The sequence below is a fragment of the Desmodus rotundus genome, chromosome 3 (assembly GCF_022682495.2).
Source record: "Desmodus rotundus isolate HL8 chromosome 3, HLdesRot8A.1, whole genome shotgun sequence".
Classification (NCBI taxonomy): Eukaryota; Metazoa; Chordata; class Mammalia; order Chiroptera; family Phyllostomidae; genus Desmodus; species Desmodus rotundus.
In genome coordinates this window covers 133,438,735-133,464,156 of record NC_071389.1, presented here as the reverse complement: position 1 = coordinate 133,464,156, position 25,422 = coordinate 133,438,735, and the positions used below count along the sequence as shown (strand labels likewise).

At 37.9% G+C, this 25,422-nt stretch overlaps 1 protein-coding gene and 1 pseudogene across 1 annotated transcript; one reads left to right on the top strand and one right to left on the bottom strand.

Moving 5' to 3' along the window:
* Positions 1-701: 701 nt before the first annotated feature.
* Positions 702-25,422, top strand: GLIPR1L2 (GLIPR1 like 2). Its single transcript, XM_024579707.3, has 6 exons — positions 702-926; positions 5,753-5,998; positions 8,028-8,131; positions 18,250-18,335; positions 24,893-24,919; positions 25,002-25,422. Exons 1-6 carry the CDS (start codon positions 702-704, stop codon positions 25,343-25,345), a joined length of 1,032 nt encoding a protein of 343 aa, XP_024435475.2. The 3' UTR covers positions 25,346-25,422.
* Positions 13,564-13,991, bottom strand: LOC128780520 (RWD domain-containing protein 1 pseudogene; annotated as a pseudogene).

The window sequence follows — 25,422 nt, the reverse complement described above, 5'->3', positions numbered from 1 at the left end:
GAAGAAATGAAAGCAAACAATACGCTCTTTCCTAATGTGCACTGGACGATTTGTCAGAGAAGATCACTGTTGATACTCCAGGCTGTCTACAAAGTGCCGATGGGAGAAAACATGTAAATATTTCAAGCTTATGAGAATATGACGATCCCTACTTTAACCCCTAATGCTGAGCTTTCCAATCTCCCATTTATTTTGTGATCTCCACAAAGAATCATTAAAACACTAAGCGAAAGATGGTATTTGTCAGTCCGTGATGAAAATAAAGGACGCGTTCTGCATTAAATTCCCAACTCAACAGGTAAGGATGAAAAAGTAATTATATTCAACAAAATCTCGGAAGAATGATCATCTATCCTTGCATAATTAGAAGGTTCCTCAGACATGTTCATTATTCAGCAATTGGCACTTCCTGTAAAGAGGGCTTGAATGATGACACATCATTTGGTATCAGAAATCAACCTGGATAATATCCAACTACGTTAATTAGTTTAGTGAAGAGCCTACACTCATCTGACTCAAGCCTGCCCTAAGTTCCACCGGCCAACAGCCCTGATCACCTTTCCCCAGGATTCAGGCCAGGCTTCCCCTCCAGTCCGGGCGGGGCGGGGCGGGGCCAGACCTGTTCGTGCACCCGGCAGATTTGCGGTCACTGGGCTGGCGGGTGGGCGCGTGTGCACTGGCCTGTCCGCGGCCGGTGGACCATGGAAGCTCCGAGCTCCTTGGCTCCGGACTCGTATGTCCATTTGCCGCCAGGGGGCGATTCGAAGCTGTGGCTCTGTGAGCTCTGGCTACTGCTGCTGGCTTCTGGCCTGAGCGCGGATTTTTTGCCGCACGAAGAGGACGTGCGCTTCATCAATGAGTACGTGAACCTCCACAATGAACTCCGAGGCAACGCCAGGCCCCGAGGAGCTAACTTGCGCTTCATGGTGAGGCCCAGAGGCGGTTTGCCCGAACCTCTCAGACTGCGGGTGTTGCGAGGCACCCCTTCGGCCTCATAAAGTGCAGGCCTCTGCTCTGAGGCTTCAGGATCGCAGCACCTGAACTCTTAGTTTGGGTTTAAAAATATGTACTTGCAAACTTTATCCACTCAAGAAATAAAAACCACTCTCTCTCTAACTCGTTTATTACCAAGATTTTGCACAGGGCTGGGACTAGGGGGAGTAGAGGCACTCACCAGAGGTCCAAAATTTAAGGAGGCTTCGATTCGAAAAATTGATAGTTGAATGCAATATATATATATAAAATCAATGCAAAAATGTCATTGGTGAAGACAATATGAACTTAAACAAGACCATTGGGCTTGAATTAAAAAGGCAAATGAGGCACTCTCAGATTGATGCAAGTGAAAAGATCTTGTTTTTATTTAAAAATTTTTTCATAATGGCTGTTTTTACGTTAATTATGCTTTTTAAAAATATTACTTATCTTGATTATTGAATATTTTGGTACCCACCCTAAATATTGGCCCTGAGGGAGTGTTTCGGTCACATCGCCCTTGTCCAACCCTGATTTTACCTTCCCTTAAATGCTTCTTGCTTCTTTCCCATCCTCCCTCCACCCATTTCTATTTTGCATCTCATCAACTATTTCCATGTTGTTACGAGTCTTCATGATTGTCATTAACAATGACTGCAAAATGTACTGAACTAACTATTATCAGGCAATTAGGAGCTTCCAATTAACATTATAAATGATATTGCAAGGATTACTTTCATAGGCCTGAGTCTTTTCTCCCTTCTGGATTGGTTTCTTAGGTCGAAGTGCAAAAATGGCATAAATAAAGAATGTGCTATTTTTAATTTATATGACACATAGTAATTGCTAGTCTAAAGTATTGTGCCAAAATAAGCAAATACCAGCAGTGTATAAATGTTCTGTTTCCACCATATCTGCAGTGGCGTGGGTTTTTCGATCATTTGATAAACTGATAAAAACTGCTTTTATTATTGCGGCAATAGGCATGACATAAAGTCTACCCCTTAACCACATCGTTGTGCCAGCACCGCCACCATTCATCCGCTGACCGTTTTCACCTTCCCAGCTGCAACGCTGTCCTGTTAAACGCTAACTCCCCGTTTCCTTCTTCCCCCGGTTGCCAGCTACCACCGTTCTGCCTTCTGTCTCTATGAATTTGACTACTTGAAGTACTTCATGTAGGAATCATGTAGCGTTTCTCCTTGTGACTGGCTTATTTCACTCAACAATAATGTTTTCTAGGTTCACCTATGTTGTAGCATGTATCAGAATTTCCATTTTTAAGGTTGCAAGTCAAAACCGCAATGAGATGTCACCTCACAGGTATTAGGATGGCCATCATCAAAAAGCCAAGCGATAACAAGTCTTGATGAGGAAGATGTGGAGAAAAAGGAACGGCTGTGCACTGTTGGCAGCAATGTAGACTCGTGTAGCCGCTACGGAAACTATGTTGTGTATTGGGTTGATATTATTTCAAATCCACTTGTATATGACCAAAATGAAGGTTCTAAGAGTAGAGTTGTTTTGACATAAGAATGAGGTAAGATGTGTCAGGATGTCAGCACTTCATTTGTTGTTTTTGCTAAGCACGTAGGAGTTAAGCTGATGAAGGGCACTGCTGGAGCTTATCGATACAAAACATCTGAAGCAACAACTATGAAGGGGACATTTAGGCCACAAATAATAAAGAGTTTCAGCCTGAGCAAGGCCACTCTTTGCTGAGATAAACAGCTCTTTGAAGACCTTTGGGGCATTATCTGTGACTGCAGTAAAGGCTACTCTTTTACTAGCAGTGGCCAAAGCTGTGCAGTGACCCTGTGAAGATCAGCTTGCCCATCAACACCAGTGCCATTGTACCCTAGCAGCACGCTCTACCAAATGACTTCTCATGTTTGCACTGGCAGCTGGACACCAGCTCTAGGTTGCCTAGCTGTGTCTCCTGAGTACCAGCTTGTAAAAAGGACACCTCAACTAAATTTGGACTTTATTCCCATCATCTCCCCTTGCCTGGAACAATAGTGTAAATAAGCTGTCATTGCTTTAAAGTATGTTATTTTTTACTGGCTTATTAAGAGACATCATTTATGCTCTCGGCTTATGAAATTATTATAATTCCCACAGTGAACCTGTGTTAAATACTGGCAAAACAAACTCAGTTTCTGAGCATAGTATTTCCACCCCAAGCAAACCATGGCAGGTCCTCAAAAATTAAGATCAGAACTGTCCTATGATCCAGCAATTGAACTTCTGGGCACATATCCAAGGGAAATTAAGAACAGGGTATCGAAGAGATTACTGCACTCCCACGTTCACTGAAGTATTATTTACAATAGCCAAGATGGAGAAACAACAACATAAGTGTCCATCATTGTCCTTTACCCATGAATGGATAAAGAAGCTGTGGTGTGTATATACAATGAGTATTATTCAAGCAAAAAAGAAATTCTGCCATTTACAACTTGAATATACCTTGAGGTCATTATGTTAAGTTAAATAAGCCAGACAAAGACAAAAGCTACATGGTATCACTTATATGGAGAATCTAAAAAAAAAAAAATTTTAAAGCCTTACTCTTAGAAACAGTAGAAAAGAAAGTTTCCAGGAGCTGGGGGTGGGGGAAATAGGAAGAGGTTGGTAAGAAGGTATTGACTACAGTTGAAAACACTGTATTATATAATTGAAAAAATTAGCCTGTTTTCAACTTTAATCTTATTTCAGGGTGAGCAAAGAAATTGATAAATATCATAACTTATTTCACACATTTCATGGAAAGCAATGAAGTAAAATACATACATGCTTGGAGCTGAGAGTTAGACTTTCTGGGTTTAAATTCAGGCTCCACAATTTATTGGCTATAAGTGGCTACAGGTAAACTCCTTGTTTGATTTTAGTTACTTACTTTGTAAAACAAAAAATAATAATAATGCATACCTTATAGGGTTATGCTGGATGTAAGGTGAAGTGATGCATAAAACAGAATAGTGACTGGTACATAGTAGGCATGTGATGTATAAATACTACGCAAAGTAAGGCGGTAACAGGATGGTTTGCAGAACGTTGTTTGTGAATGAGAAACAATCTAAAAGGTCATCAAGAGTGGAATGATAACATTTACTATATGCTATCCATACTATGGAATACTATGTAGAGATTGCAAAAGTTAAGTAGCGCTAGTTGTGCTAATATGGAACAGTCTCTGTAAGTGAAAACTGTAAGTTGCCAGTCAATAGTGCAAGGAAAAAAATTTAAAAACAGCCATATTTTTAAACAACAATTACCTTTGGGGAAGGAAGGAGTAGGAGAGAGTATTCTAAAGGTCTGATCTGTGTATTTTCTATACTGTACTTTCTATATTATATATGATGGGGGACCCAAAAAAAATGGAATTATCTTCTGGAGGGCAGGCTCCTTGTCATTCCGGCTTCCCCCACTAGGTGAGTGTTCTAGGAACCCATCTCTATCAGTGTACCAGCTGGCATTGTTGTGAGAGGCTGTGTTGGGCTTCAGTGAATTTTGTTTTGAAGACTTTCAACACCTTTACCCATTTCATGATGGGTGGTTCACAAGTGCACCTGCCCACACCACACTGACCAAAAACAGCTGACCCCCATGCCCCACCCTCCCTATTCACCCGATCTTGCCCGGAGCGACTTTTCCTTGTTTCCCTGTGAAAGAAGTCCTCAAAGGGAAATGTTTTGCCTATGAGGAAGAGGTGAAAAAAAAAAACAAAACAGCAGAAGCACTAAAAGGTACCAAAGTCAAGGAGTTAAAAAACTGGAGCAGTGGTAAAAACATCTTGATAGGTGTATTGCATTGAATAGAAAGTACCTAGAAGGTGACTGAAGTTTAAACATGTAAGAATAAATACACAATTTTGTAAAAATAGATTCCAGGGGGGTTTTTTTGATCCCCCTCATATATGTATAATCTATGAAATTAACTGAGGAAACCCTAAGGAAATCTTAGTATTGGTTTTAGATATACTGTAACATATATCCTTAGCATTTTGGTTTTACTACTATTTTGTTGATTTTTCTATGTGTGTTCTTTTTGTTCCTGTCCTTAACAATGAACTTAATGAGGCTCTAAATAATGACAAAAGTACCCGTCAGTGGATCTTTCCAGAGCGTGGCCAGGGAGCAGCATCTAATGAAAGTTTCTCACATTTCTGGGAACATCATAAAACTTTATGTTCCTCTTTTACAACATGTACAGACTACCATCTATTATGTGTGTGTCATATATATGTGTGTGTGTGTATGCATATATGTAAAATATCCCAGGTTATTACCTTACAGTAAGCACCTAGAGCACTAAATTTATACTTCATATTTTATTCCTCACAACACAATATTTTGCATAAAATCAGTGCTCAATAAATAGTTCTTAGATGAATATTTTATTATATTACTATCAATAAAAGGTATGAGATTAAAAATATATATTCTGAAAAGACTACATGAGTATTATACAGTATTATAGGGTTCTGAATGGACTACCTGTAAAAGTATCACAGTCCTTTGCATCACCTAACACACTGACTTTTTAATTACAAATATATGCATAATCCTTTGTCTCAGGAAATAGTTGTGTCATGTATGATTATCTTTAAAAAACTGCCTCACAGAAATTCCACAAATAAGACCCATATGCACAAAGTTAGGATTGTTTTCCTTAAATCTTACTATGAGAACTCAAGAAAAAGAATGTAGAGCACACAAACCCAAAACACCCATCATTACTACTTTGTTTGCTTTGCTTTTTGCATCTTTTTCAGACGTGGGATGTAGCTTTGTCACGGACTGCGAGAGCATGGGGGAAGAAGTGTGTGTTTGAACACAACACTCATTTAGAAGAACTACAGATGGCCCATCCTGTATTTAATGGTATTGGTGAAAATATGTGGGTCGGCCCTGAAAATGAATTTACTGCAAGCATTGCTATCAGAAGTTGGTATGCAGAGAGGAAAAGGTACAATTTTGAAAATAACAGTTGTTCTGGTGACTGTTCTAATTATATACAGGTATCTAATTTTTATATTATTAATTCAGTGGACTCCTTAATTGCTTTACTATTAAGTTTTTATTGATTATTTCAGTTTTATAAATATATTAAAATAGTAAAATTATTACCTCTAATAGAATGAAATTCTTGTCAGTCCTAGGTCTTCAAAAGGTCTGTAATTTCATTTATTATGTGAACTATACAATTAAAACATTCTCTTTTTTATTGTTGTTCAGGTACAATTGTCTCCATTTTCCCCCCACATCTCCCCCCAACCCCAGCCACCCCCACCTGCCTCCCCTGATCCCACCCCACCTTGGTTTTGTCCATGTGTCCTTTATAGATGTTCCTGAAAACCCTTCCCCCTTCCCCCCATTATCCCCTACAATTAAAACATTCTTTTACATATAGGAAATCTAAACCAAAGATGAAAGGTACTTTTTAAAACATAATAAATACTGGAAAAGGAAGTAAGAAACCAGAAAATAAAATTTATTTTTAAATTATTGGCTATAAACATACTGTAAGTAAAATACTCGATATTTGCACAGATCAGTACATATACGACAATGTACCTGATGGGTTAAAACATTTAAATGCAAATTAATGGTATTTCCCTACTTCATGTATAACAATCTGCCCTTACACTCAATACTCCACCCTTACACTTGATACTCCAAAAGCATTGAACCACTTGTTATCTCCTGTACATACACTTGTTATTTCACACATCACATTGTTTAATAATCATCCTCATGTGATACTACACTAAGAGGAGGGATCTCGTCATATGTTTATTCTCAACACAACACCATGACATTATTTAGGTCTTCAATAAATATTTGTATCAGGGTGAACTTCCAACCTTATTTAAAATATGATTATTTTTCTATCAATATACTCTAATATCATGTTTTATGGATAACTTTAAATCTTTGAAATTTTTCATGAACTCATATCTCTTTCATCAAATTAATCATGTTGCAAAAATGTTTGATCTGTTTATTGTTATTCTGGAAAGTTACAGTGGTTTCCATTGCCTTACTCATATCAAAACTAGTCTCTTAAAATTAAAAAAACAACAACAGCAAAAAACCCAAAAAACTAGTCTCTTTAATGTGACTTCATACTCTCGGTGAACTAACAGTCTGCTCCCTGACCCACTACTGTATACACTGTACTCCTTAACCCCAGTGTCTTAGACACTTTGGTTTCCTGCATCTGACCCAACTCTAATTTAACCATTGCAGACATTCTATTCTCTGTTCTTTTCACGCGCCTCTCTATTTCTTTAAGAACCACATTTTTAAAACCAACAAGGTTGGGAATAAAAAGAAAAATAAAATGGAAATTGTTCCTCTCTCTCCCACAGAGATGAACACAACAAAACCTGCATTTTTGTCACTTGAGAGTATTAGAAATATTAAAGTCATACAGAGAATTTCTGGAATATCTTTATTTATCCTCATATCATTACTCCAATTTAAGACCTGTTTTTCCTTTTATAAGAACAAACTTCTTTATTCATTTTTTAAATGAAACGCTCAGACTCTATTTTATAATGGAATTTCTTCAACAAAAGAAAAGTGCTAACAGTATTCAATTACTCTTTACTCTTGTATCACGTTTCCTTCCCTTCTATAACCTTAGTATCTCTCTTTCTCTCCCCTTTATTTACAACTTTTATTCTTAGAAAAATTTTCTCTTTCCATCTTCCTCCAGAAAGTTCAGATCCAACAAGAAGATGCAAACTGATTCAACAGGTGGGCCTTTCTTTGGCTCTAAAACATTATTCTGGATCAGTGTTTCTCGAACTCTTTATCCTAAGAATACTTACCGTTAGAATCTATTAAAGCATTTCTCTAAACACAGTGTTGCAAATGCTTCCCTACAGCCATGATAATTCTCTACCTGCTCCCAGATGAAGAATAGTTCATATTTCTTCCATTGTAAAGGTTCTATGTGAATTAAATATAGCATTGTTTATAATACGGCAGAGTGAATGTTTAGCATTAAACTTCATGTTTTCCTTGAAAATTTTATTTCAGCTTGTTTGGGACAAGTCTTACAAAGTTGGCTGTGCCGTTACTCCATGTTCAAAAATCGGACGTATTCGATACGCAGCAATTTTCATATGCAACTATGCACCGGGGTAAGTTACTTTAAATTTTAAAAAGACTGTAAAAACAAATAAATTGGGAATTATTTTGTTTTCCTAACTTCCAGTATATTTTTACAGATGTCTTTGTGTTCTACAAAAGAATTAAACATAGGATGTTAAAGATGTTATACTGAAATATTTTCAATTCCATAATAAATCAATGTTATAATTTGGGCATATTAATATTATGTATTGACTAGCTAATTATTACTTCCTAAACAAATCTTAACTTTAGTATTATTTCACAGTACTTAGCCTAATTAGTATTGGGTTTAAATTATTTTTCAAAATAGTTTACTCCTATATTATAAAAAAAAGTAATGAGAAGATAAGGTTAGATGTCTTAAAATGTATGCTGTATGAGTTATTTCAAGAGCACATCTACTTTGTAATATGAAGGACACTTTTAATTGACTATTTCTTGAGATTGCATTATTAATTGGGGCTAATATCATACATACAAGGAACTGTAGCATCTCAGAGATGGAAGAGTACTTTTAAAGTCTTCCAGTCAAACTATCCATATGAAATTTGAGCTGCAGAAAGATTGCACCAAGTTCCTGTTCCCTGACATGTGCAGGGTATCAGTTAAGCTTCTCCATATGCTTAAATGGATGAGTGCAAAGTGGTCATTTATTTTTGTTTTTACCTCAATCACTTCAATTATGAGAGGGACAACAGCTTTTCATACGATTAATGGCCATTTTCTTTTCAGGAAATAACCTCTTTATATCTTCTGCACATTATTCTCCTGGATTGTTTCTCTTTTTGATTTGTTGGAATTCTTTGTAAATTAAGGCAACTGAATCTGCCACATATCCCAGAAATAATTTTCCCAGTATATTTTTTTTCTTTGACAATGTCTATGATATTTCTTTAGCCGTAAGTTAGTTTTAAGGTTTTACAGAATCAAATATATCCATATTCTCTGGATTTCTATGTTCTACTTGGTCAGGTCCCACTCTGTTTTCCAAGAGCTCTCCATTTTGGCCGGGCCCAAACTGCAGCTCTGTCTACTCAGCACTGTGCAGTTTCTGAAATCTCTGTGCGGGTCTTCAGCCTCCAAGCAACTCCGAGACCCTTCCAGAATCTTGCCTTGACACATGCAGCTTGGGAACTGGCCAAAGACCCATGGAAATTTTTTGCATGGGCTTTTGGGAGCTCTTTTTTGGTAGCTCCTCCTCTTTAGGATCCTGGTTCTAAATACCAGATACCTTAACATCAATAAACGCTGATATCTCCTTTTTCCAGAAAATACACACGCTTTACTTGGATTTTGTTTCTCTAGCTATGTTTGGAAAATGCTCTCAGGGAGAAAAACCAGACAAATATATGGTTCCTATTGAGTTATTTTTTATTTGCAGAGATCATAGCCCTACGTTGGTTGTTTTCTAATGCCTGAAAACAGTTACTTCATATACAGGGGAGGGTGGGCAAAAGTAGGTTAAACTACAAGCCATTATTAGCCAAAAGATAAATCATAAGTATGGATATGAAATAATAACAATAAGAAGACAATGGGAATACAAATAAATAATACAGTAATTAATAAGAAATAACGCAAGAATAAACTCCATTTCACATGCTCACAACAACTGTAAACCTACTTTGCTCACTCCCTGTATACTTTGTCCAGTCTTTATGGTTATTTTAAAAGTTTTTTAATTTTATTTATTTATTTATTTATTTTTTATTTTGAGAATGTTTATTAAGGCTCTGGACAGTGAAACAAGGAAGGACCTAGGGTAGAAGCAGCAGTAGGAGAGCCCGGGAGGGGTTACTTTGGCTCACTGAGAAGTTGGGGGAATGAGGCCTTGGAGACGTGTTCAGTGCATTAGCCTGGGAGAAGCTGCCATTGCCCATTGCTCCCTGGTTGCAAGTTTCCTGGGGCCCCTTAAAGTTTAGCAGTTGCTTGCCTGTAGGGGAAGAAGGGGGGCAAGGGAAAGGTGAAGGTGTGCTTCCAGGAAGGAGAGTGCGCTTATTTATGGTTATTTTAAGCAAGAGACTAATTCTCTTTTTTTTTAAGATTTTAATTTATTTATTTTTAGAGAGGGGAAGGGAGGGAGAAAGAGAGGGTGAGAAACATCAATGTGTGGTTGCCTCTTGCACACCCCCCAGTGGGGACTCGGCCCAAAACCCAGGCATGTGCCCTGACTGGGAATCAAACAGGCAACCCTTTGATTCGCAGGCCGGCGCTCAATCCACTGAGCCACACCAGCCAGGGCAAGAGACTAATTCTTATACCAACTTTCATAACACCTAGAAGTAAAGTGTTTCAAATATATAAAAGTTAAAAAAATAAAGAATTGCTAGAAGAAAATGTGAGATAATATTGGGTTGGCCAAAAGGTTCATTCAGTTGTTAAGTAAAAATAAAACACATTTTTCATTTTCACCAATAACTTTATTATACAACATATTCACGGTTTTGTTCCACCACCTTCTGCCATCTTTGCGGCAACTTCATAATTCCACCTTCCCAAAACGTTTTATCTTTTCGAGCAAAGAACTCTTCCAGGTACCTTTTGCAGTCTTCCAGGGAATTGAAATTTTTTCCATTAAGAGAATTTTGTAAAGACTGAAATAAATGGAAATCCAAAGGTACAATGTCTGGTATTACGGTGGATGAATCAGAAGTTCCCAAACAAGCTGACACAGTATTTGCCTGGTCATCAAAGAAGCGTGTGGCACTGAATTATCCTGATGGAAGATTACGTGCTACTCTGTTGACCACCTCTGGACACTTTTCGTCGGGTGCTGCTTTCAGTTGGCCTAATTCAGAGCAGTACTTATTGGAATTAATTGTTTGGTTTTCCAGAAGGACTCCCTTCCAATCCCACCATATACACATCACCTTTTTTGGATGAAAACCGGTTGTTGATGTGGTTGATGGTGGTTCATTTTGCTTGCTCCACGATTTCTTCCATTCCACATTATTGTTAAAGCATCCATTTTTCATCACACATCACAATTTACTTTTAAAATGGAATGTTTTCCTTACATTTAATAGAGAATTTCATTCAGAAATGTGGCCAAAAAGGCTTTTTTCACTTAATTTATATGGAACCCAAACACCAAAGCAATTGACATAACTAAGCTGGTGCTAATGATTTCCAGTGCTTGATTTGGATATCTTGAGAATGTCGGCTATCTCCCGTATGGTATAATGCTGAATGTTTTCAATTAATGTCTCAATTTGATCGCTATCAACTTCAGCTGGTCTACCTGACCATGAAGCCTCCTCCAGCAAGAAATCTCCAGCACGAAATGTCGCAAACCACTTTTGACACTTTTGATCAGTCACAGCAACTTCTCCATAAACGGCACAAATCTCTTTTTGCATTTCAGTTGCATTTTTACTTCTCTTAAAATAATAAAGCATAATATTCTGAAAATGTTGCTTATTTTCTTCCATCTTCAATATTAAAATGGCTATACAAAACCCCACCAATTTTGATAAGTGTTTTTAAATGCATGCTAATATGACAGCTGTCACAGTACAATCTAACAAAATTGTTTCAAATGAAGTTAAAGACAGCGAGCACTACTAGAGTCATCTTATGAAAAAACTGAACAAACTTTTTGGTCATCCCAATAATATTTTTGGAAGGCTTGTAAAAGCATAGCACAAATCTCAAAACCCAAGAAAAAACTATGGATATGTTTTTTCTATAATAAAAAAATTATATTTGGCAAAAATAAACTACAATATATATAAAGTCAAAAGTTAAACATCAAAGTGGGAAAATAATGGTGAATGACATAACATGAAAGAGCTAATTTTCTTACTTATATAAAATACTCTGACAATTGAAAGAAAAAGTCCAACAATGTAAGAGATAAATAGTAAATGTATAGGAGCAGTCAATTCCCAGAAAATGAAATCCAAATATTCTGAAACATACAAAAAGATACCTAAACTCATGTAAAATAGGAGATGAAAATTAAAAATATACTGAACTCAAAGCAATGAATAGCAAAATGTTGAAAATATGTTAGCAAGGGAGTTGAAAAACAGTCCCTTTCATATGTTGATGTAAAAATAATTTTGTAATAAAAGTGCTATGACCATGATGAATACATATTTAGTAATATCTACCCAAATTAAACGTACATATGATCTTTGACCCAGTAATTCCATGACTATCAAATTATATTATAGATACTAACTCATGTGAGAATTACATATCTACCTGAATAATTATGGCTATAATATAAATAATAGCCTAAATGCCCATCAAAAGGAAAGAATTACTTAAATAATCCTTTACACTTCTATTAAAAAACACTGTGAAAATCTTAAACAGGATCTGGAAATTTCCAGTCATGTCATTAGGTAAAATAATTAACACCACAGGAAGTATAACGTGCACCTGTCTGAATCATGAAGCTACACACACAGAGGCTGATACACTGTTACACATGCACAGAATGTCTCTTTTGATAAAATATTGGGGAGGGTAACTGAAAGACTGGTATGGAAACATTACTTTCTCCTTCATGCCTTTGAATTTTCTATCATGAATAGGTATCAAGTATTAAATGTTTAATTAAAATGAACTAAAGGTTTTATTGAACTGAACTAAAATATAATGCATAGAAAGCAACAAGGAAGAGGCTGTATCATATGGGACCCTAAGGCCCAGCAACAACTGTAATCTAGAAAACATATAACTGTACATATCCTCATTAGTAAGTAGGGTTGAAGGTAAAGGAATATTGCATATCTTTACAGAAACAGGAACATGTAATAGCCCCCCCCTAAAAATACTTAAAAGATGAAATGTCTCAAAATAATTAAAAAACAAAAAAAGAATGAGAAAGGATAAATAAATCTACAAATCTTTTGAAAGATCAATAAAATACATTAAACCCTCAAGAGCCCAATTAAAGGAAGAAAAATTTCACTATCAAGAATTTCTCTACATTTTCTCTTCTTTTAATTCTCTCCTGTCTTATTCTAGATAGAACTTGCTTTTTCAATTCTTCCCCATCTCTTATATGTTCTGTTTTCTTGTTTAATTTAATTCATTGATGTGACATTGGTTCACAAAACCATAGGATTGTCAAGGGGACGACTCAATAAAACATCATCTGCAGCCTTTGCTAAATGGAATTGCCATGTCTTCTTCCTCATCTTCTTCACTGTCTCGGGAGCATCTCGTGCAGTTTGCCAGCTTGCGCATCTCGCCTTATGTTCTTCACTTGGCTTCCAAGTGTTCTCAACAGAATTGTTTTGTTTTGGATTTCCTCTTATCTTTTTGAAATTTTAAAGTCAGCGTATTAAATCCCATGATGAAGTCTATCAAAAGAATATTCCCCTGAATTATTTTTTCTTAGGAAAAAAAAAGGAAAATCAACACCCTCTCAGCATAGCCACAGATACTGTGGCAGCCAGGTCCCCCTGCAGACTGGGATTGTCTGTTAATTGCTCGAGTCACTTGCGGGCTCAGCAGGGTCATCCTCATCATCCTCCAGCCCCACGTCAGCCATTTCCTGGAACGAAGACTCATTTACCTCCACGTTGATTCCAGCACCCTCCGAGACCTGGCCATCACATGTGCCAAGATATGATCTATAATAATTTAAGTAGCTGTTCCCCACTTAGTTCATTTTTTCCTGCTTGTTCTTTCATTCATTTCTTTTTAATTTCCAAGAGTTCTGCCTCAAACTTGGCTTTCCAACTTAGGAAATCCTGAATAGTAACAGGAGTGCCATGAAATAATTGCTTTTCAGCTGCTTCTGCTTCTTTTTCTTTTTGTTTCTTTTCCTTATGTTCTAGTTTCTATTTGATCTACTACTTCATTTATTTTGTCTGGCACAGCTGCCATTAAAGTAAAGATCATCACCATACCAAGGTATTCTTCTGCCTGTAACACTAATAATCTTAAAATGCCTGAGACATTATTATCTTCTAGATGTTCCTGGGAGAACTTTCCACAGAGGGGGCTTTATCTGGGCGTTTTTCACTGTATGTAAAGCTGAGGGTTGTGTGGACAGTTTTATCACTTTCTCCAGCCTGCGCTGTCACAGTAACGGTGAAGCTGGGAGCATTTTCTGATAGTACTGTAGAGAAGTCGGGCTAGACGGACTCCAGTGCCTCCAACTCCTGGCGATATGAGCTGGCTTACAGTAAGTAAGAGGAACACGTTGGCAGCTTGATCATCTCTTCAAGTACCAGATGGGAAGTGGTGCACATCGCTGCTGCTTCTGTTGTACTAGATAGAAAATTGGTCACGTGCCACATCTAAGATACAAGTTGGAAAATATAGTGTGGGAAATACAGTTTTCCCTTAACATGTTGAGCTAAAATATTTTCATTTCAGTATTTCAAGAGATATTTAACAACTAGCAGTCTCTATCACAAATATATGAGTACTGAGAATTTTTGTGAAAAACTTTTTTCCTGGAAATCGTAGAAGCTGTTAATAGAAGTTATCTTTGGGAGACAGATGAAAAGTGTAAGAAGGAGACATTTTTCCTTTCTTTTTAAAAAGATTTTATTTATTTTAGACAGAGGGGGAGGGAGAAAGAGAGGGAAAGAAACATCAGTGTGTGGTTGCCTCTCCCGCGCCCCCTACTGGGAACCTGACCTGGCCTGCAGCGTAGGCATGTTCCCTGGCTAGGAATCGAATCAGCGACCCTTTGGTTCACAGGGTAGCGCTCAATGCACTGAGCCACACCAGCCAGGGCCATTCTTCCTATTTAAGGTTGCCCTTTTCTGCTTCCTTCTTCTATCATATACTTACAAATATACATGCACTACTTTTATTTATTTATTTACTTTTATAGCAACAAAGGATACCTGGAATGATATGGCGATGTATTTAACACATTTTAGAAGGTGTAAATAACAGGATTTGTATACCGTTTTATGAAGTAATGAGAGACAAGAAGTAGTCAAGGAAGATTCTCGGATTTATGACTCAGTCATAAATGGTGTTGCCATTAACTGCATGAGGAACGCTAGACCTTTCGGGAGGGAAAATGATGAGTTCCACTTGGGACGTAATGAATTTGAGTTGGCTGTGAAATACTCACTTTGAGATGTTTAGTCGGCAGGTGGTTACATGAATCAGGAGCTCGCCAGTGAGGCATGGCACAGAACAAATGTCTGGAATGCTGGTGGCAGTTGAAATCATGGGAGTAGATGGATTGTCTGCGAGAGCGCACAGCGTCAGAGGGGAGGAGGGCCTCTGGACTATCGTGCCAACAGCTAAGGGCAGTTAGAGGAAGATAAACAGCAGGGGCCACCCAAGAAGAGTGTCCAGACAGATAGAAGGAAAAAACAAGAAGAGTATATCATAGTAGGCCTGGGGAAAATGTCTTCGGAAGGAAGGTTTGCCTAACACTTCAAGTTCTAAGAGGTCATGCAAAGTAAAGATTTAAAAATACCAGATTTAAAGAGCAGTTCATTGATAAACCTGGGAAGAGCCACTGGTGTGGGGAGAGGAAAGTGATCCAGGTTGGAATGAACCAAGGACTGTTTGTCGTTGCTTATATTTTGTTTTGTTTTTAAAATGGGAATGATGTGAGTATATTTAAATATTGTCATAAAGTATCTAATATAGAATAAAAATAATTCTTTATCAATAATAATGGTATAAAATTTATTAACTTTAGAAAGAAGGAGAAGAAGTTCTTCAGTTTTATCAGAAAAGAAGGAAAGATGGGGTGGGAATATTTGTCATATTTAGTGACAAAAATTTTCTCAAGTTCCAATCTGAGGGCCATTATGTTTCTCTGTGAAGTAAGACAGATGATAACCTGAGAATAAAAGGGGAAGACGGTGACGCTGGAGTTTTTAAGCTTGGGGAGGTTTGCAATTGTTACGGAAAATGAGAGAGAAATCTGACTGAGGAACTGTAGAAAGATTCTTTGCCTAGCTTAATAATTTTTCTCCAGCAGCACCCAGCGCCCTGAAGCAGACATGGAACATTCAGACAGTGAAATGACCTCATGTTTTCCAACACTGGGGTTTGATCAGGTGGATGTGAAGGCAAAATAGTGCAAGAGAGTTTCAGGTTTTTAGCTGGATATGCAAATATGAGAATATGTCAAGACCTAATCCAGATAGAGAAGAGATAACAGGGTAGATTGGGAGAAAATAGACTTGCAGTGCCAGCGAAATTAATGGATAAGTAAGTAAGTGAGCAGCCTGGAAGGCTGGGAGGCTGCAGTCAGTGAGAGTAATGTTTGGTTTTTGTGAGTTCAGAGGTGGAGCAGTTTAGGGGATAACAAGGTCCAGAGTGCAGCTACAAGTACGACAATTACAGAGTACTTGGAAGTTGTGTGATGGTAAAGACACCCAGTAACAGAGAGATCAGGTTATTGGACCAATCACCTGTGAGCACATTGTGATCTTCTAGGTCCCAAATTCTAAGACAATGGCAAAACTTTGACTGAAAAGGAAATTGTGAGCCAGGCACCAAAATGAGTAAGAAAGCATGATCAGAAAGAAGATAATGTCTCAGGGAGGATTAGAGGATGGTACAGCAAAATATATCAGCCTTGAAGGAGCTTTGTCAATGTTTAACTGTGGTCCCTAGCCATTTAATTCCAAGATGTGGAAGAGGCAGAGATGTGACCCACTGAGTTTTACCGAAAGTGACACAAAGTCACATAGCTTGGCACATAAAGGGATAATTTGAGGCAGAAAACAAAAGGATCCATGCTTTCCTTGACCTTGAATAAATCTAGGAAGTAATCATAAAGTTTTGGCAAAGACAAATATATTAGATGTATCAGAAGGAGAGCCAGATAGGCTCTCTAAAATACAATCTTCCTTGCTGCTTATTGTGTTGTATTTCCCTCTAGCTTACTGGGATAGATTCTTTGAATCTGCTTGGGAAACTGTAGATGTCCAGATGTAAACAAGAAGCCAGCATTGTGGTATTTCGAAGTGGTGAAAGCGGTTATTGTTTGCATGGTGTAACTATTCTGTAACTATGACACAGAAAGATCAACATCTGTTGACCTTGTCTTGCCATTGTGCTATGGACGATGTACGAACTATGTGAGTCTGTACATGGAAACTTTGAGAAAAAATCTGCTTACAAATCATAGTTGCTACATTGTCAATCCCTGGAACTGAGTTACCTCCTTCGTGAATAAAGTAGTGGCAGAAGTGGGTATGGTGTAAGTAATTAAGTTTCTCCTTCTGAAACAGTAGAGTTCTGTTACAAAATTTGAATAGTGGTTTTCTAATGGACTTTGGGTTGGACATGGGTATGTTACCCATTAGGCAAGCCAGGCAACATGTTCTTACCTAGGGCCTGGACACATGTCCCGTAGGTGGCCATATGCTGAAGGTACAACCAGGTATGAGTTTAAGAAAAGTTCCGGAGACTTACAGGCCTAATGTTTGTTTTTATAGCTTCCAATTCACACTGAGTAAATAAGCAATCTTGTTTAAATGACCAGAATTAATGACCCTCCCCTCACTCAAAAGTATTTTTGCCTGACTACCTGTTCTTTCTTATCCTAGATCTTTTATATAAGATTCCCAAGTCATATCTACTTTGGGGCCTCTTTTCCTTACTTAGCTTTGAGCAATTGGCATAGAAATTTCTCACTTCTTCTATCTGCTCTATACAATGGTTAAAACAACTTGGTAAAACTCCATTTAAATTTATTTCCTTGTTTATATATGTATTTATTTTTCATGTAGACCTCGAAGTAAGCCATGCACCTAGGTCTTTGGGACAATAAACATTTCAAGATACTGCATACTCTTCAGAAAATTAATATGTCATTTCTTCAGAACTTTTTATACATTTATGCCAACCAGAAAGCAGTTAATTATGAAACTTCTGTAACATCCATTTTTAAAGGAAAACTTTGCTTCAAACTAAGATGAAAGATGCTTTAAAACCTAATCATATTTAAGTTATACTATTTTGTTTCAAGGATATGGAGATTAGTTTAAGAAGAGACTTTTCAGTGGGAAAAAAGAGAAGGGAAGATTGCGTCTCCAATTTAAGTACTTCCTTGAGTCCTTATTCTTAATTAAATCACGTTTATAACCTAACAAAAAATTGATAACCATGTTATTTAGATAACATACAATTTGAGACTTTTTCTGACTAAATGTTTTCTGCTTTTCTGTAGAGGAACTCGGACGAGAAGGCCTTACCAGTCAGGAGCAATTTGCACGCAGTGCAGCCAACAGGACAGATGCACAGATTTTCTATGCAGTAAGACAAAGAAAAGAACTTTAACATGAAAACCACCCACAGAGCAGAGGATGACAAGAAACGTGAAGTGTGGAATACTAAATTTCGTTCCTTTGACCAGAATAGTATCACGTTATTAAAGAGGGTTGAAACAGTATCATCTTTAGAGTTTTCTAAATCGCAAAGCCTTTTCTGCCCTCTCCTACCTCTACGCCTGCCCCTAAGGTCCTACCAGAGTGTCTGGAAGAAGAAATGAAAACTAATAGCTATACCCTGAAAAGGCTTCACAATCAATTCCTGAAATAGCAGCTTATTTGAAAATGACTCCTCTAAAAGATAATATATTGCAAGATATTTATAAAGAGAAGTAAAGTAGCAAGTATTTAATAGTTTTCTTTTAGTTTTTCTCCTCAAATATTCAAAAGATAAAAGTAGGAAAAATGTTTGATTTAATTATTTTTAGTTTTTCCCAACATAAGAGCATAGAATCCAAAGTATAATTACCTGGAATATATGATACTTAGAGGAATGTAAGGGGCATATTATGCTTTGTGTTAAAGAAACTACTGGACAATTTTTTCATAATGCCACTTCTGGGGTGACTCCACTCTAACACTTCTGCCCTTGGTTCACTTGAATCAAAGTGCAAAGTATTGCTCTTCCTCTTCCCCTTTTATTTCTCTTCCTGAAACTTTAAGTGCTAAGGCCATAAGGTAGGGCTGAATGAGGTAAGCATCCACACAGAGGGCAGCCAGATGTGACAGGCTAGCACCTAGCAGGACGGCAGGGTGTCGATACACAGTGCGGTGGACAGGGAGACAGCCCGAGCAGGATGAGGATGGTGTCTTCATGGGAACATGGTCTTGCATGGGAAGTTAGAGCCCCCGTGGAGCGAATCAGTGACCCTGCGTGAGGTCAGGCTTGGTGTATCAGCGACACATCAGGACGAAGGAATGTTCATGCAGAAATGGTCAGTGGGTGGCCTCTGAGCCCAAGCAAGGTGAGGACAGCATCAACCTGCGGTGGGAGGGAGAAGCTTGGCATGGGGTATCAGAATGCGAACAGGTAAGGAAGACACCTAGTGGGATGGTCTGGCACTGGTTGTTGGAACCCAAGCAGAATAAAGAGAAGATTCACAGAAAGGTGGCCTGGCAAGAGATATTAAAACCTAAGCAGGTAAAAGGGAGTCCATGTTCAGGAGCAACTTCGCATGAGATGTCAGAGCCCAAAGCGAGGAAGGCTTTAACATGGAGTGGGTGGCCTAGTGTCAGAGGGGTCAGAGCCCGAGTTGGGTAAGGAGCGAATCCACACATTGGAGAAGTTTCAGAGCCTGAGCTGGGAAAGGGGGTCCGAGCAAAGGATCAGATTGTAGGTTGCCAGATTAAATACAGGACGCCCAGTTAAATTTGAATTTCAGATAAATGAAAAATACTTTTAGTATAAATATATTCCTAAAAAATTATTTGTTGTTTTCAGGAATTAACATTTAGCTAGGCATCTGTATTTCCATTTGCTAAATGTGGCGACTCTTCCAGCCTGGTGTGGAGTGTCAAAGCCCAGGCAGGACGGGAGGGCCCCCAGGTAGGGGAGAGAACAGGAAGCGATGGGAGACTGGAAGCACACCAGGGCACTGAGCAAGTAAGTAAGAGGATGATGGAGAGTGGGAGTCAGTTTTCTCACTGTCTGATAGTGGAGTGCAAATACGTAAAGGAAGAAAATTAGCGTGAATCTCATGATGGATTGGAATTAGAAGTATTAGAACTTAAGGATTTCAATAAATGTAAGTAAATTGATGTAAATATTCCCTTGCTTTGAGATGGCCCGAAAGCAGTGGCCCCTCAAACCTCAAATCAATGAGCACAACCAGCACACGGATCTGGGTTTCTAAATGTCAGTGTGCACTCAGAAGGGCTAGAGCTCACTGGAGGCGGGCTGGATTCCAGGGTCAGGTCGGGGGAAATGTAAGACAGACCTAGAATACCTTTTTCTACCTGAAAGCAAGAAAGCGCTCAGAGAGTGATGGGGACAGGTAACAAAAAAGACGCAGAAGGACACAGAAGCCATCTTAAAGGGTTCTCACTGGTCAAATCTGGGACATTTTGAGCATGAAAATGGTGATAATAGTAATCAATTATAACCATTGAATAAAACAGAAGAAACTATGACTCGTACTGATATATATGAATATATTAAAGTTTGGTGAAGAACAGTGCATTTACATAGTTCCAAAGTAACTGCCCATAAAAACATTGAATTCCTAAAGGGTTAAGAGCAACTTCACAATGGAGAAGCCTGGTAGAAACCACCCTAATCAAGTGATGGGAGTGAACATCATCTGTAAGAGAGCATTTCCAAACTATGAGCCACCTGAGAGCACGCAGTGAGAAGAGCACAGCATCACCCCTGTGCTGTTCCTGCCAGAGACCCATAACCTAATCTAGTCACAAGCGAGCATCTAACACATCTAAATCGTTCATTTGTTTTAAACATTGAGGATTTGTCTACAGAATAACTGTCTTACTTTCTTCAAAAATTTTAATATTATGAATGTCAAATAAAGGATGAAGAACGGTCCCAGACCAAAGAAACTAAAGAGACATCAAAACTAAATGTAACGTGTAATTCTGAACATGATGCTTTTGCCATCAAGGATACTATTGGCACAACTGGAAAAAACTGAACAAGATCTAAACACTAGATGGTAGTAACGTAACAATGCTGATTTCTGACTCTGCCGGCTCTATTATGGTTGGACAGAAGAATATCCTCAGGAAACACTTAGCACTCTGAGATGACGAGGTACCAGACTGGCAACTTGCATTAAAATATTTCAAAATAGAAGTTATTTGTACTGAATAAAAGTTATTTTTACTGATTGAAACATTTGAGAGTTAGGGAGTCTTTTACAATTTTAAAAATGTCTTAAAAATTGCAAAATCTAAAGAAATCAAATCAGTGTGAAGGTTTTTTGTTACAGCCCAGAGGAGAGATTAGGCCCATACTGGAGTATTTGTACGAATTTAGAGATAACGAGACAAATTTGATTAATATTCATGGAGTAAAATTAGCAAGCCTTGGAGTCTAATTTGATATGATGAGAAAAGAGAATCTAATATAAATATTAGGTTTGGGGTTTGGGCGACTAACGGTGCCGTTTACTGAGATACGAATTCTGTGAAGAGAGGAAGCTTTGGAAAATAATGAGTTCATTTTTGTTCATTATTAGCTTTAAACACCTGTTAAATGTCTGTGGAGATAAGACTAGTAAGTTTAAGGTACAACTCAGGGCTGTATTTTAGAATTATTAGCATATCGACAAGACTAAAAACATAAAAATGGAAGACCTCACCCAGATACAACACAGAGACAAAAATGTTATACCAAGAATGAAATCCTGGGGGGGATGGAAAATGTGGGGAAAGGATGGGGAAAACAGACGAATGAGGGGAACAAGTACATGAGGGTACTCCAGTGCCCACATTGAACCGGCAGCACAGAGATCAGCTGGGACCTGAGAGAGGTCCCAGAGGACTGGCAGGAGAGCAACCAGACTTCCAGGGGTTGAAAATGAAGGAGGAGAAATATCTACAGTAGTACCACTCTGTCAAAAATGAAAAGGGAACCAATCATCTGGGAAAATATATTTGCAAATGATACCTCAGACAGGAGTTTGATCTCCAAAATATATAAAGAACTCACACAACTCTACACCAGGAAGACAAACAATCAAATTAAAAAATGGGCAAAGGACCTGAGCAGATACTTCTCCAAGGAGGACATACAGATAGCCAATAGACACATGAAAAAGTACTCCACATCACTAGCCACCAGAGAGATGCAAATTAAAACCACAATGAGATACCACTTCACACCAGTCAGAATGGCCAACATAAACAAATTAACAAACAAGAAGTGCTGGCAAGGTTGTGGAGAAAAGGGAACCCTGGTGCACTGTTGGTGGGAATGCAGACTGGTGTGGCCACTGTGGAAAACAGTATGGAGTTTCCTCAAAAAGCTAAAGATGGAACTGCCTGTTGATCCAGTGATCTCAGTGTTGGGATTATACCCTAAGAACCCTAAGAACCAATTCAAAAGAACCCATGTACCCCAATGTTCATAGCAATATTACTTACAACAGCCCAGTGCTGGAAACAGCCTAAGTGCCCATCAGTAAATGAGTGGATCAAAAAACTATGGTACATTTACACAGTGGAATACTATGCAGCAGAAAGAAAAAGGGAACTCCTACCCTTCGCAACAGGGTGGATGGAACTGGAGAGCATTATGCTAAGTGAAATAAGCCAGGCAGTGAAAGACAAATAACATATGATCTCACCTATAAATGGAACCTAATCAACAAAACAAACAAATGAGCAAAATAGAACCAGAGACATGGAAATAAAGAAGAAACTGACAGTAAGCAGAGGGGCAGGGGAGGGGAATAACAGGGAAAAGAATGGGAAGGGGCAAGCCAAGCCATGGGCATGGGCAGTGTGGCGGGGGGAGGATTGACTGTGGGAGTTGGGCGATGGGGAAGGGGAGAGCAATGGGGGAAAAGGCAGGACAACTGTAACTGAACAACAATTTAAAAAAAGAAATAAATGAATGTATCCCACTGGAAAAAAATAAATGTAGAACTACCATATGCTCCAGCAATTCTATTTGTACATATTTATCCAAAGAAAATGAAAACAATAACTCAAAATGATATATAATGCTGTTCACTGCAGCATTATTTACAATAGCCAAGATATAGAAACAAACTAAGTGTCCACTGATGGGTAAATGGGTAAAGAAATTGTAGTATAAAATATGAGATGTTATTTAGCCATAAAAAAGAAATAAATCTTGCCACTTGTGCAAAAAAATATGGACTTCGAGGGCATTATGCTAAGTGAAATACGTCAGTCTTAGCTTTACTTCTTCATCTGTTTTCAAACTTCAGAAGCTTTCAGCTATTTCTTCATATATTTTTTTCAACACCACACTCTCTTCTCCTTCTGGGATTCTGGTGACGTGAACGTCAGCCTTTTATGCAGACTGTGAATTGCTAATACCATTATTCAAGTGAACTCTGTGTTGTGGAGCTGAAACCAGGACTAAGCACCTTTCTGCGTATAGAGGGGGAAGATTCAGGCTGGTCTCAAACTTTTCTACAATAACAGTCAGTGCTAAGAGACACTGGAGTGATGTTTATAGTCTCCTTAATACAAGAAGTGTCATCTAAGAGTTTATATACAGCCAACCCTATTATTCAAATATAAGCAAATAGACACACATTATGGGAACACGCAGGAACTTGTACTGTATAATTCTCATGAACATTTCCTCAATAAACTCCTAGAGGATGACATTCACCAAAAAGAAGAGATGAGTGGGAAAGCATAAAGCTGCAATGAAACAATTATCCATAAGCATTGAATCTTTATTTATAGACAAACACTAAAACAAATCTGAAGTTTATAACTACAAAGCAAAATATAAATGTAGTAAATTTTGGCAATATACAAATGGTGTAATTTTTTTAAACTTGGGAGAAGGAGAGAAAAGTTTCCTCACCTTTTAGAGCCAGAGGCCAAAATATATTATCTAGAGATGTAAGTTTAAATGTATTTAAATATTTAATCAAGTGCAAAACTAAAAGAATAATTGATAAAAATTAGTGATGGGAAATGAAGTCAGATGCAAAAAAGAACATACTAATTACATCATTCCTTATTCAAAGCGATCAGTAGGTACACTTACACAGGATGCAGTCGAGGAAATATATAGACTCTGTGGCAAAAGTGTTTAAGGAGTTCTCTCTAAAGTATAAATCATTACATAAAAAATAATAAATATGACAAAGCACCAAAGGCTAAATAACCTCACAGATCCATCAGAAGATCAGTCCATCTCTGAAGTGCCTGAAGAGTGCTTTCTAAATTTTCCTCTAAGGGTTTTATCATTTGCTGGACAGAGCTCCATGTTGCCATTGGGCTCTTCCTGTGTGAGAACTCATTTATTCTCCCACTCTCCGTCCTCGTGGAATCCAGGAAAGGCTGTCTGACCTTCTCTGCCCAAGTGAGCAAGGGAAAGAACATTTATTTCCTAAGACACATGAGGATAGAGTTAGGCTAGATCGCAAAAACAACGAATATCTGGCTCTAGAGTTCACTTTGCCATGTAGGAAATGAAGAACAGAAAGCTTCTGAAAATAAGGATTAAATGAGGAAAGTGAGTAGATTCAGAAGATTAATTTGGAATGATCAGCAGGGAAAAAAAAAGAGAGGTGAACAGAATCCTGAGAGATGTTACAGAACCCTAGAAAGCTGAAATTGGAACAGTTTTAGAAGGCAGACGTGAAGTGATTTGTATGAGGTGACACAATGATTTAGAGACAGAATTAGTGCTAGAATTCACATCTCCTCACTTCTATACTTGCATGCCTTCTCCAGCAAACCAGGGGAGAACTCAAAGATAATAGCATGATGCCTGAGAACTAGGAGAATGATGTCATTATTGCTGGAAAGATTATTTTATATTCTAGCAAAAGAAAAAAATTATGTAATTCCTTATGGACTTTTTTTTCTTTCTAGGTAATGCAGATCGCGACCAAGCCAAATGTACGTATTGTTGTCCTTTATTTCTTGAATGATTTAATTACTTTATGTGAAATCCTGCTTCCAACTGCTTGTTTATTTACAGATTATCCATATTGGTACCCAAGATGGGAAGTGCCCCGGCCACTTGTGTGTGATAGACTCTGCATATTTGTTTTCATCTTGAGAACACTATGTTTTATATTCTGCGCCACAATTGTTATGATAATACAGTCTCATTTTCCAAATATATTATTGGAAGAACAGATGGTATTTACGCCTGAAGTAACAGGAATAGAAGAAATGCTGGAAGTAAAGGAAGAAGAGGAGGAGGAAGAGGAGGAGGAAGAAGAAGAGAAAGAGGAAGAAGAAAGGGAGGAGGAAGAAGAAGGCGACAAGGAAGAGGAGGAGGTTAAGGATGAGGTTGAGGATAAAGAAGATGAGGGGTAAGGTTTACCACCATCAAAGGACAAAAATATACAAAAAATGGCCAAATTTTTTTTTAAATTAACATTGAGCTTTAACAA

Coding starts and splice junctions, on each gene's coding strand:
- GLIPR1L2 (XM_024579707.3), top strand. CDS start 702: ATGGAAGCTCCGAGCTCCTTGGCTCCGGACTCGTATGTCCATTTGCCG. Junction 927..5,752: donor GAGCTAACTTGCGCTTCATG/GTGAGGCCCAGA, acceptor CATCTTTTTCAG/ACGTGGGATGTAGCTTTGTC. Junction 18,336..24,892: donor ATGCACAGATTTTCTATGCA/GTAAGACAAAGA, acceptor TTTTCTTTCTAG/GTAATGCAGATCGCGACCAA.